Source organism: Amblyomma maculatum, chromosome 8 (assembly GCF_055883805.1).
Source record: "Amblyomma maculatum isolate TAMU_Amacu chromosome 8, ASM5588380v1, whole genome shotgun sequence".
NCBI classification, from domain to species: domain Eukaryota; kingdom Metazoa; phylum Arthropoda; class Arachnida; order Ixodida; family Ixodidae; genus Amblyomma; species Amblyomma maculatum.
The window spans coordinates 32,576,594-32,590,497 of record NC_139351.1 but is presented as its reverse complement, the minus strand read 5'-3'; the positions used below and the strand labels follow the sequence as shown (position 1 = coordinate 32,590,497).

General features: G+C 44.6%; 1 protein-coding gene across 1 annotated transcript in view; it reads left to right on the top strand.

The window, feature by feature from the left end:
• Window positions 1-13,904, top strand: part of LOC146180860 (ubiquitin carboxyl-terminal hydrolase 24-like) — a 205,407-nt gene that overhangs the window by 43,869 nt on the left and 147,634 nt on the right. The window contains exons 17-19 of the mRNA XM_084576188.1: window positions 5,134-5,265; window positions 10,479-10,590; window positions 11,420-11,496. Coding sequence (XP_084432314.1) covers window positions 5,134-5,265; window positions 10,479-10,590; window positions 11,420-11,496 — 321 coding nt within the window. The remainder of the gene's footprint in view (window positions 1-5,133; window positions 5,266-10,478; window positions 10,591-11,419; window positions 11,497-13,904) is intronic.

Here is a 13,904-nt window from a genome sequence, read left to right as displayed (position 1 = left end):
CTGCAGTTAATCTATAAAAACAATGATCGTGCCCATGCTAAGGGGCTATGCAAGATATCGTTAAGTTGCTGCCCCCACTGATAGCGAGCTGGGCTGGAAATGTCAACTCAACAGTGGAGCGATGTTTATGGCTATGGCATAAACCTCTCTCAAGAAAGGTTTTCCGTCTGCGATTGGTAATTTTATTCCTTTTTTTATGTGTGGCCATTAAATAAGCGTACTCAGCTGCTCGCTGAATCTCAGCTGCAGTTGCGCTCTGACGCGTGAACATTCTTGTGATCACAGCTAAGAGTTTCACAACAGCAACACTCGATGCGCGTTCTTCCATTGAAAATTACGAACCAGCAAAATTGTATGGGTTTGCGAGCAGCCAATAAAAATAGCAATAAAAACTTTCGGCGCATATACGTAGCACCTTGAGGCAGACCGGCTCTATCAAGCGCGCTTACTTTGTCCGGTCATGCAAAATGCTGGAAGCCATGACGGATAGCGTTCTGGCGTACAAAGTTTAAGGTCTCCAACTGAGTACAAGATCCTGCAGGTTATCATCTAGATTTAACCTAATAAACATCTTCATATTTCCACTGTAAAATTTGTCATAATGAGATAGAAAGGTTGGTTACATGTCGCATTTTCACAGAGGTTGCTCATAGTAGGACATTTTTTTATTGGATAGCGCTGGCAGCTTAGAACAGGTTGACATCAATTTGTGTATAAAAGCTGTATGCAGAAATGAGTAAATGGTATGAAAATGACACACGGAATTCGCGACGTAGTTAATTAAATGGTGATGCATTAGGCTACCATGGCAGCTGAACAGCTTCGAATTGTTAACAGCCGGGTCACATTTTAATGTGACGAACAACTGGATCCGAATGCAACATCACGGTAATGCGAGCTCTCCAATCGAGTGACCTTGAACCAGCGTCACTATAAGTTTTTCGGGGTACACCCCAATATACATCCTTGCCGAGCAAGCACTAAGTGCTGACATGGTCACACCAGACATGACAGTATATACTAATTCTTGTTACCAAATTGTGTGAAGCGGAGCTCTTATATCCTTAAAATAAAAGGCTTCTACCACGCCGACGCCTCCCTCAAAGCGCAGCCAGGCGCAGCTCTCCGCGCGCGGCTGTCCCCGAATGGTGGCGCCGCGGTGGTGGCGACTGGAAGTAGGCGCCGCCCGCCGATTTCGGGCGACGTAGCAGGCCGCACCTAGTGCGCTTCCATCGAGCGGCCGTGTGTGTGGTCACCGGCCACTGTTTCCTTCCCTGGACTGGTGCCACTGATATGACAAAAGCTTTTCACCACCAGCATCGCCATCACTGCGGGCTTCCGTGAATGGCGTGAAGCTCATAAAGCCAAACCGGAAACTAGTTAGTCTGCTTAATATCTGAGGCCATTTGTGTTTCGTCACACTTGCTGTTGCGCGAATGCCAGAGGTGTGCTGTCAACTTCGCTACATGCAGTTCAGGTCTGAGAAGAGCTACTTTGACGATTGCTTTAAATGCTAATTGTACCTTCACACGGCCTAGTTGGTCTGACAACATAGCCTTTTGGAAAGCAAAACAGCACGCTTCAAAACACAGACACAGAAAGGGAACGACAACACAGCACTGTTTTGCTTTCCAAGATTATTTACCAACTAGCCCGTTCCTTCACCCTTGCAAGTAACATAGCCTTACAGGATGTGTGCTGTCTTACTCTTAGCAAGCCTTAGTATTGGTATGTCTGTATTTGTATATTAACAGTAGTCGAATTAACGAGCGTTTAGTTGCAAGTCATGCGGAAAAGAGAGCAGGCAGTGCTGCCACCAACTCCTATTTTCTGGTGCAGCTGGCTGCTGCACCGGTCATGACAGTGGTTTGATTTTACCCATTGTTCCATGTTTTCACCAGGTTTTATCTTTTCTTCTTGTTTTAAAGGAGCACAGCTTCATAACTGTGCCGCCCTATCGCGAGGGAGTTCCTTTTGCTATGTGCTGTGTGGTAATTCAAATTATTCATGGCAACTATACTCGCATTCGAATTAACAGCCTTTTCTATACATAGCTCCAGCTTGGCCGGACCGAGCAGTGGAGTTTAAATTTTCCAAAAATTCGAATTATCAAAGTTTGGATTAACGAGCTTCCACTGCAGTGGAAGTGAAGGTGTTCAAGTGTAGTATGAGTTAGAAATTGCATATTTTCACAGCATTAGGGAGGGGCACATTATTCTTCTTCAGTTTACCAAGCTCGGTCAGCCAGCAACTTTGTTTCTGACAAGAAGTTCGAACTTTCCGCCACCTGAACAATACTCGGGGACAACTTTCTGTGGCTATTCAGCGAAGCCGATATGTCCTAGCTCACTGTGCAGTGGAACATTATAGTTTCTCCAGACATTTAGTGGATTATGGTTTGCAATATTATACCATTGCAGAATTATTCATGTTAGTATTACATCAACATTATTATGCAATACTAATGAGTGCAGTGTCAGCACAGAGCATTTTAACAACACAATATGTCGTACATATGCTAATGGCTGCACTGCCTGTAGGGAACTCTGCAAAGCGTACAGGATCTATGGCTGCTGCATCTCCCTACCAGTCTCACTACGCCTTCACAATGTGCTTGTTTTAGCAAAGGATGTCATGTGTGCTGTACATCAAAATTTACATTCACTTGGCCCTCAGGGATGTAGAAGAGCACTTATGTGTACAGTTGATGGCTCAAAGCCTCTTGAATGTCAAGGCAGAGCTGAAACCGAGACCGTAACTGAGGCCAGGTGTGCCTGAACTGTTTCACATAAATATACTAGACAGATTTAGAATAGGGGGCCCCAAGCCTTGGACCACCCAAGAAAATAGCGTGCCCAGGCGCAACGTACAAGCCGACCTCAAGATTTAGAATAGGGGCTTCCCCGACGCAGCAGAGTCGGGCTTGCATTCGTCGATTGCAGCGCACTGACAGTAAACTATAAAAAGCATTTAAATGTATAAAAGCCAACAACGCCATTTTATTCATCAAAAAGTGCTATTATTGTACAAAACTATCTTAAAATTACCAGTGACATAAGCCGTTTTCTTCGGACAAAACGAATTCGTCCAAGCCAATCCAAGCGGAGCGGGGAAACCTCATTTGAACCTTCCACGCTTTCTGACGTCTGGTCTCCATGGCATCGATATGAGGCAAACTCACTAAGCCTAACAGCTCAGTAAATCTGGAATCAATAGGAAATTTGGTGTGTTTTATCGCTAAAGTTTGGTGGCGCTTGCATTATTAGACATAGCACAAGCTTCGTTTGCTGTGAACGCACGACACCAGTGGTATAGCACAAGCTTCGTTTGCTGTGAACGCACGACACCAGTGGTAACAAAGAATTGGTGTTGACGTGAGTGGCTGCCGCTTGGCCGGATGCCGCCATGTTGCTGTAACTCAAGTGACCCAAGGCGGCTTGGGGCAAACGCTATTTCCGAAAAATGATTTTTTGGTTTGTGGGGTTTAATGTCCCGAATCCCAAGCATTTAAGCAGGCAATTTAAAGGGAAATGAGGAGCTCGTTAATAAAGCATTTAAGGAGCGAACAGTCTACGAGTGCAAGGCAAACGTTCGTCTTTTTTGTTTTTTTTTTTCCTTGTTTATACTGTTGACATTTACAGGAATTTTGTCTTATGGTGATTATTGGAATAAAGAGCATTAAATGCAAAGCGGAAGGAAAAACAGCGCGTCGATGGTGGCGCCATCGACGCGTTGTTTTTCCTTCCGCCTTGCATTTAATGCTCTTTATTCCAATAATCATCATCATCAGCCTGACTATACCTACTGCAGGGCGAAGGCCTCATTCATATTTTTCCAATTAAGCCAGATCTGTGCTAGCTGCATCCACTTGACCCCTGCAAACTTCTTAACCCCATCCGCCCACCTAACTTTCTGCTGCCCCCTGCTACGCTTTCCTTCCCTTGGAATCCAGTTTGTTACCCTAGGCGACCATCGGTTATCCTCTCTTCGCACTACATGTCCTGCCCATGCCCATTTCTTCTTCTTAATTTCCACTAGAATGTCGGTAACTTGAGTTATTTCTCTGACACACTCTGCACGCTTCCTATCTCTTAATGTTACCCCTACCATTTTTCGTTCCATAGCCCTCTGGGTTGTCCTCAACTTAAGTAGAACTCTCTTCAATCACCACAAGACAAAATTCCTGTAAATGTCAACAGTATAAACAAGGGGGAAAAAAACAAAAAAAAAACGAATTTTTGTCTTGCACTCGTAGACTGTTCGCTCCTTTGAACCCCAAGCATGCCTTAAGTTCTGTGCATGCGCATTTCAACGCCCCAAGTTCAACTTTGAGGCCCCCTATTCTAAAACTCACTACTATGAAGAAAGAGTTGCCCCTGCAGCCTTGGCTGCATAGCCACAGGAAGCTGTCCCCAGCATAGCCTGCCAGGCAATGGCACGGTGCAAGACATGTAAGCCGCCCGAGTTCTCCTGAAGGCAGGAGCTGCTTGCTGCTTTGCCTATGGCCGCATCTTGTTGCAAAGCACTGTTACAGTTGAAATGCACTCATTGGGTGAGAAAGAAATGTTGGGAAGTTATCAGAGGGAGCCACAAACTGCAGAACTGCTGATCGCATCTCGGGAGGACAGGGACATGCGCTATGTGCTAAAACTGAGAGCATGATTGCAGACCTCCCCGCACCATTGCAGGTGGAGCGAGACTTCGACTTCTGCCAAAGGTGCATGTTTCATCATGCAAATTAGATTAAGCAGGTAGCACACTTGCTCAGCAAAGTTGCGAAGAAGAGCGAGATTGCACTTCCCTTATTCAGAGTAACTGTATGACTGAAGTCTTTAACTTGTTGTTTTTAAAAACTCTCGAGGTATATTATGCATGTCATTGTTTTCTTTTTTGGTGGTTGTTTTGACTTGTTAATTGTGTATTACTTTTTTTTAGGTTGTCTCACACAAACACTTTTCTGATATGGCAGCCATTCAGCAATGCCTATTTCTGTCCCTTGTGTAATGTCTGTATAACAATGACCTTTTGGCATGTTTTGAAAAAACTAAATAAATAATGCTCAGATGTGCTGCTCAAACATGCGACACTTGTAGCTTGATGAAACATGTGTGCTTCTGCTTTTCTCTCTGGCAGCACGTCATGGCGCACCTAGACTTCCTGCAGTTTCTGCTCAAGGACGGCTCCCAGTATCTGGCCTGGCATCGGGCTAAGGAGATCTGGGACACGCTGGTCACCAACCCCGATGCATGCAGCGCAGACCGAGAGGTGGGCTGCAGCTTCAGACTTGTTTGCAGCTCGGGTTGCCACAGTGGTTCCTATGATCTCCTTGGGCTCCTTCCTCAGAGCGCATTTCAGGTTTCAGGAACACTCAAGTCTGTCCATGACTCAACCGTCCCTTCTACCCTCGCAATTTTAGGGCTGACCATCCTTCGATTACTTGCAGCAGGCTGTTCCACTATACAGCTGAACCCCGTTATAAGAGACATGGGTGTAACAGACAATTATACAAGAGAGACCATTACCCAAATGGTTGGCCGCCCTATGACTTTTATTAATTGAACCTCTTTTTTTTAAAAGACATTGCATGTAGAAGACAATTGGCTATAAAAGACAATTAGCCTCAAAGTTTGGCACTCAGTTTTGCTTGTAACAGGCATTTTAACGTTAGATGCGGCACCATCCATTGCCAGGTTCAGTAGCAGCTACAGTTGTGTATTACGTTGCATTTCAGTATGAGCGACAAATCTGTCTGGTAAATGCAAAGAAAGTACTCGGCTAGTGCTGCTGACATAAACAAGTCATTGCTCCTAGAATGCGAGACACACCAAAGCAAGACCAAAGCAAATGACATAAAAACAGAAGTGGTTCTGCTCTGGCGAGGACAAATAAACTGCTATGTTTTCTATTCAACCAATTTTAACTTCTACCAGAAATGCCTCGTTTGCTTTTCATTTATTTTTCGTCTGAGTAGCGACATTCGCTGGGTTGTTACTCACAGCCGCTCTTATCCTTGCTCGAACAAGCATAAATTTCACAGTGATATTTCTGCTGGTGATGTTTTGCAGTTTTCGTTGCTTTTATGATTTTGTGGCGCTTTGTTGACTTGAGTTCTTATAGTGTTACCAGACACATAACTTAGTTGCAAATTGCTAGTTGTGGTGTCACGTCATGTCACAATCGCACTTTGCAATCGCTGGGTACGCTGTTTGCCAACATATGCAGCTTTGGCCCAGTTGCCATGAGGCTCTTGGTCTGATTTCAAGCTGGAAGAGGCTGTGTTGAACAGCATCAATGCAGCCGTGAAGCAGACCAAGATTTATAACTGCAGTCAAACCCGGATATATCGAACTCGGATATATAGAATTTTGGTTATATCGAACTCACGGAATATCCCCTTGAAAATCCCATGTAAAAGTATAGGAAAGCCGTGTCATATATTGAACTCAATCTCACCTGTTGTTTGATATATTAAACTCCGCACCACGCACTCGAAAGTGTGCCTTCCCCAAAGACGATTGCATCACCCTCGGCCGTTTGCCCCATGAGGTTTTCAAGCCACGCATGGAAGGAATGAGAGGGGACAGTTTGGTGACGGCTGGTCTAGGGCAGCGCGCATCTGCGGTTATCGTTTCCCGCGCGCCAGCACGTGAAGTTTGCAAGCCATGTGCGGGAATGAACCAGAGAGAACCGGTGGGAACGAGAGGGGAGAAACCGCATAGAGCGAAACGCAAGGGTGTGCCCATTCTTTTGCCGAGCTATCTCTCTCCTTCCTCGCTCCCGGCCTTCGTTCGCAGTAGCACGTGCTACGCATGTGCTAAGCCAGCTCAGCCCATTTTCAGACAGAACGTCAGATGCTTTCTCCACCGTGTGTTGTGGACCCTCTGCTTACGGCAGCTGACGTGGCTATGGCGCCTGAGAAAGCGGCAGATATCCTTTTTTTTGTTTTGTGTTTTTGTTTCGCGAGAGTCGTCCATTCTTATTGTTGTGTTGTACGCGAGGCGTAGCGTAAGATATGGCGGCTGCGGATGTTAAGAAGTAGCAGTTTTTTTTTCCTTTTTTTTTTTTTTTTTTGCGGGAGTCATTTATTCTTGCATATATGAATGAACGAAAGCACGCGGTCAGCTGTGATCATGACACCGGCTTTTAGCATTTTTCGCTTCAAACAGCATTTGCAGCTATCACACTCTCCAATGATTTTGTGGCAGTGGACTACGCCTACCCCAAGCGCGGCGTGATAAATTGAACCAGGTTGCTACTAAGGTAGTTCCAAAGCAAAAGAAATGCAAAAAAGCAAACTGGTTATCTGAAGAGGCTTTGCAAATAGCTGAGGAAAGGAGGATGGCAAAAGGTATGGGGGAAAGAGAAAGATACAAGGTTCTCAATGCGGATTTTCAGAAAATAGCAAGGAGAGATAAGAATGCCTTCCTGAACATACAGTGTCAAGCAGTTGAGGACAACAGCCAATTAAGGAACACAAGAGCTCTGTATAAGACAATCAAAGATATCAAAGGAAGCTTCTGTGCTAAGCTGGGCGTGGTAAAGGACAAACGAGGCAAGGACCTCACTGAAGCCTCAGAGATAAAGAAGAGGTGGCAGGAATACACAGAAGAACTGTACAAGAAGGACCCGGATGTGCAAACCCAACATAGGACGGTTGTGATTACTGGTCTCGAGCCGGGCATCCTGAAGAGTGAAGTTGAATGGGCCTTAGCCAGCCTTGCTAAGAACAAAGCTAGCGGAATTGATGGTATTCCAGCTGAGTTGCTTCAAAACCTCAACCACGACGCTGTTAACACACTGCATACATTGTGTCAAAAGATTTGGACAACCCTGCAGTGGCCACAGGATTGGAGGAGGTCAGTTTACATCCCTATTCCAAAGAAAGGCAGTGCCAAAGATTGTTCCAACTACCTCACGATCGCGCTTATTTCGCATGCTAGCAAGGTGATGTTAAAAATCCTGCAAGGTAGGCTGCAGCAGTATGTGGATCGGGAGCTTCCGGACGTGCAAGCTGGGTTTCGCAAGGGCAGAGGAACTAGAGACCAAATTGCCAACCTTCGCTGGATCATGGAAAAAGCAAGAGAGTTCCAGAAACCCATTTACTTCTGCTTTATTGATTATGCGAAAGCGTTTGACTGCGTAGATCACAGCAGATTGTGGCAAGCTCTCCAAGAGATGGGAGTTCCAATTCACCTCATCTGTCTCCTCAGGAACCTTTATGAAGGGCAAGAGGCCACAGTCAGAACTGGGCATGGTCTTACTGATTGGTTTCCGATTGAGAAAGGGGTGAGGCAAGGCTGCATACTGTCGCCCTGCCTATTTAACCTATATGCAGAGTGCGTCATGAGAAAGGCCGGTCTGGACGAGTCTTCAGCTGGAGTGAAGATTGCTGGAAAACGTATCAACAACCTTAGATATGCGGATGATACCACTTTAATGGCAGAAAGTGAAGTGGAACTCAAGAGACTTCTGATGCGCGTACAAGAAGAGAGTGAGAAGTTTGGGCTTAAACTGAACATTAAAAAGACGAAGATCATGGCGTCTTGCCCTATCAAGTCCTGGAGCATCAATGGACAAGAAGTGGAAGCTGTGACAGATTTTCTGTTCTTGGGCGCCAAGATTACCTCGGAAGGAGACTGCAGCCATGAAATTAGGAGACGCCTGCTTCTGGGAAAGAGAGCAATGGTTAGCCTTGACCGCCTAGTAAAGAGCAGAGACATTAGTCTGCCAACCAAGATCCGTATAACCCGTGCTATGGTCTTTCCAGTTGTGATGTATGGATGCGAGAGTTGGACTGTGAAAAAGGCTGACCGCCGAAGAATTGACGCGTTTGAATTGTGGTGCTGGCGAAGACTCTTAAGAGTTCTTTGGACTGCCAGAAGATCAAATCAGTCGATATTGTCGACCATAAACCCTGATTGCTCGTTGAGGGTCAAATTCTAAAGTTAAAGCTCAGCTACTTTGGTCATCTGATGAGAAGAGAGGAGTCGCTGGAGAAAGATTTGATGTTGGGAAAGGTTGAGGGTCGCCGGAGAAGGGGTAGGCAGCGAACGCGATGGTTAGATGGTATTCTCGAGGCATTGCAGATGAAGCTATGTGATGTTAAGAAGATAGTGAGAGACCGGAAAGCGTGACGTGACATGGTCCATAGGGTCACGAAGAGTCGGACACGACTGAACACCTGAACTGAACTGACTGTGCAATCAAGCCATCACGGGCACTCTGCCAAGTTCGCTCCCCGCCACCGCAGGAGCTATCAAAAGATAAACGGTGTGGGTTGATTACGCGACAAATACGGTATCGTTTTTTCGCATCGTAAGTGCCGTCACAAGCCGATTTCTGTATATCGAATTATCGATATATTGAACTATTTCGCGATCTCCTTCGAGTTCGATATATTTGGGTTCGACTGTATTTCAGCAGTAAATAAATGTAAGAAAGTTGCAAGGTGTAGTCAGTGTGGTGGAGCACCAAGGAAATGCAATATGTAAATGAAAGCTATAATAACGCTTTTGTGACATGATGTAGCCTTCTTTTTTGCGTATTTTAGCTGTAGGATGCCTACGCCGAAATGAAGTCTGGTTAGAAAATGTAAACATGGTACCCTGCTTATAAGGGACTTCTTATATAAGACACAAAATTTCTCCCCAGTGCATGTCCTTTATAAAGGGATTCAACTGTATATCCAGTCACCCAGCACCCTGCAGAGGATGCCACCGCACAGGAGTGTGATCACGCGACCACTCCCAGATCACAGCTTGTACCTAGCACCTCATGCTGACTTTCTCAAAATATACCGAGCGATAGATGTTGGGAAAGGCATGTCTGCTTTTGTGGTGATATCATGTCCATGCAGTCAATCATGTCAGCGTGGCACAGAGACATGACGCAGGGGCAAAGTTTGGCCACAGCCATCATGCGAATGTTATGTCTTTCTGTACGTGATCATTATCGCATTTGAATTAGTAGTGGTGCGGTAGGTGGTTTTTTTCTCTGAACATCTATTCTTAACCATTGGTGCCTAGATGGTGCTGAGGTCGTGGAAGATGACTTCGTGTCCAAGCAAAGTTTTTCGCGTTGTGTTGATAGCCATGTAGCATTGTGTAAGCACTTCAGCTAGATGCAGTAGATAAAATATGAAAATTAGAAAACGAAATTATCATGTAAAAACATGATAAAAACAGGATAGAAGGTATTCCTGAGTATTTTGTTTTTATAAACCAATGCTGTATGTTTAGTTAAGAGCCATTTAATTTCTAGACAGCATCTTTGGAGTCATGGCATTACGAACGATTATTATAGGAAAATATTTTTAATAGTTCAAGTAACTTTGTTGTGGTGGAGTTCTAACACTGCCCTTCATTTGTACAAATTTTGAACTAATTTGAGCTGTCTAGTTGTCATTTGAATTGGCCAAATTTCTTGTGGCTTCCTGGTTAAATAAGGGTTATACTGCTGCTTCTTTTTGACACTTGCAGATGTGCTTTGAGTGGTATGAAAAGTGCCTTCAGGACCTGGAGTCAGAGACGCAGTCACTAATGTTTCAGCACAAGTTGCTCAAGATGGATCCCTCTCAGGTCACCTCCAAAGGTTGGTCTCTGCTTCTGCCAAGAATATCTCCATTATGTGTTAATAGGCACCTAGGTGGCCCACTTGGTGCATAGTTTGCGGAAAGGATCCCCAGGGAGAAAGTTTAGTTTAGTTTAGCTTAGTTTATGGGGTTTAATGTCCCAAAGCGACTCAGGCTATGAGAGCTTCCATAGTGAAAGGCTCCAGAGATTTTGACAGCCTAGGGTTTTTAGCGGGCATTGACATTGCGCAGCATGTGGGCATCTTGCTTTTCGCCTCCATCGAAAAGCAGCCGCCGCGGCTGGTATTTGATACCATATCATTGCACAGCACTCCAGCGCCCTAACCAGTGCACCACCATGGCAGGGCAACCCTTATTGTTAGCCTTCCCTCTGTAACAAAAGTGGGCATGCTCCGGAGCATCAGCAATTTACATTTTGAACTGCTCTTAGCTTATACCTCAGTTTTGCATCGTTTATGTCGCTCGTCTATGCCCATTGCCTTGCAGCCACCATTAAAAGTGCGGCTCCAATGTATGAGCCCAGTATCTCTCACTTGGTAGTTGTAGTCTAGTGTGCGGTGGAAATTCTTCGAGCCAGACATGATAATCGGATGAAAATTAACTTTTTTGAGGCATAATTTTGTGCTTGACTTTGGTCAGTGACAACTACTTCAGTTCATCGGATCACCTCCCGCTTAGCACCACCAAGCGCCTGCTGAATTTGGAGCAGACTCTTGAGTCAGTTGTCTTTATTTGTGTGCTGTCACATGCCAGCTAATGCTTGGTCATTTGCACTGTGAGCTCATGACTGCCAAGTGATTTTTATCAATTGTCTGTTTACTGTTTCAGCATTCTCATGCTTCAAGACCTACTTTGAGCATGTCAACATCCATGAGAACAAACTCAAGAAACGACCCGGTTTTCTGGTGAGCCTCTTGTTTCTTGTCAAATGCTCATCATCATTGCCAGTGTCAACAGTGGCAGAAACCACAGTAGTTAATTAAGCGCAGTTGAAGCAGCTACAAGATTCTTTTCCTGTTGTCCTTTTGTGTGGTCGTAAGATGCATTTTAATACCAACCACCAATTAGCTCGCCTTTCTCTGTTATACAGTCGAACCTCGCTATAATGAACACGGATATAGCAAATTATCGAATAAAACGAACTAAAATCAAAGATTGGTTGGTCTGTGGTTTATTTCTATGGGAGTTCTTTCTGTATAACGAAAGAAAAATTCCGAAATTTGACGCTAGATTGGTTATAACGAAGCAGTTTTCTTGCTACGCTCACAGAGTCCATTGGCTCCGTCGGGCAAATTGTGCGCAGAGGTAACATCCCTTCTTAGTATTCATTGTTGCATTCCAACATGGAACGAAAAGCAAGATTTCATGCTTATACCAAGCTTTTAATAAAAAAATTGTGCGTTTTCGCACCTTTGTGTTGTCCATATTGTGTTGTGTTGTCCATTTGTGTTGCCCATTTTGTTTCGTTTTATTAACAGACTTATTTACAGGAATTGGGACGCCACTTTTGTATCAAATATCGGATATAACGAAGCAATTTTCACGCACCGTACTACATCGTTATAACGAGGTTCGACTGTACTCACTTCTTTAGTATGTTGGAACCCCGTTCTACTGTCAGTCCCTAGGGGCTGTGAGTAGCCAGTCACTGCTGGGGAGAGACAACTCATAGCGAAAGCGGAAGAACACTGGGCTTTTAACAATGCAGCGGAAAATGCAGCGCCAAATGTGCCAAGTGGTGGTACAAAATGCTCATTGCCCACCATGCATAATACACACCTGCCAACCCTCCTAAATCACCGTGGACACTCCCGATTTCTTACTTAACTTTCCAATTGTGTGACTACTGCCCTATATCTCCCTTTAAGCTGCTCTGCCTGCACAAGTATAATATTTGCGAAACCAGCATCGCATGATGTACAATCTAGCTATAACAGGTTTACTGTTTTAAACAAATTATTGCATCCGACGCAGGCGCATATTGAAGCAAAGCGATGCAAGTGTAGAGAGACGCGGCGGTGGCGCTTCGCATGACCTGCCACTTAGATTCATTACGCTACCAGGTCAGCAGCAGTGGCGCTCTTAAAGCAATGGTCATGTTTTAGCTAGAAGTAGACGACCCTGTACAGCTGCATCTAATCGCTGGCATTGCTATGATTTTTAAGGTTGTCCACCTTCATGACTGATTGTTTTGGGGATGGAAAAATAGCATTTCTTAGTGTGCCACAGGCACTTTCATCATATGAGAGCGAGTTGGTGGGCTAGTTGGTTTTGCATGGTGAATTAAAGCTTGCCTCGCTCTGTATAGGAGAGTCAACAACCAACCTGTTCACCGTGGCTGTGGGCAGACGCGCAGCAATCCCTGGGTTTCTTGTGCCCTCGGTGTTTTCTATTCTGTGCCCCTGTCCTGCGGGAGGCAATACATCGGTCAAACAAGTAGATGTATAAATATCAGGCTGCAAGAGCATAACAATAACGTTGGCAACACTGTATTTTCTGGGAATATAGCCAATCACTGCAAAAAATGTGAAAAGAAATCTTGCGCTCCTATATTAGATAAATGTTCGATTATCGGTAAAGGACGAGATTGTACGTCTAGGGAGATAATCGAAGCCATCAAAGACCGTCGTGCCAAGGACCACTGTATTAGCACACCATCAATCTGTTTATAGGAGAAAGAATTGAAATTCTTGAGTGCCTCCGGGCATGCGTTGTGAAGGTTCTCTAATCCTTTCTTAGCGTTTTATTGTTTATCGCCTGTCTCTTTGCTGTATTAAGACCTTTCATCAGTTTTAATTGTTTTTTTACCTGTAGGCCCTTTACACCTCGTAAAGTTCGTTTTCGTTCTTTTTTTTTTTTTCTTTTTTTTTAAGATTTTACCCTCTTTTAAGCACCTTCAGTTGCTTCTGCCATTCGGTTTTAGTGCGTTTTAGTATGTTCTGTTCTCACCAAGGCCCTCTACACCTCGCTTTTTACTTTTTACGTTTGATAGATTTTATTGCTATTGCATTTCCACTTCATCTTCCATTATTGTTACACTTTTCACCGCAACTTCATTCATTAGCAGATATTTTACTCACTGACGTGACTATCTTCCGACGGTTGGTGACGGAGCATTATCGCTGTCTATGTGCCACCCCCTGTTCTCTTCGCTATATAATCTATGCTTTTCGAAATAAATCTCGGTTGTTACCACCTTCTACTTTCATCATCACGGTGTTCACACGTGAATGAAACTGTAGGGCCAAAGCCCACAAGTATTAGGATTGTTTTTGGCTGGAATCTCTTGTGAAATTTCATGGAGCAGGTTGTG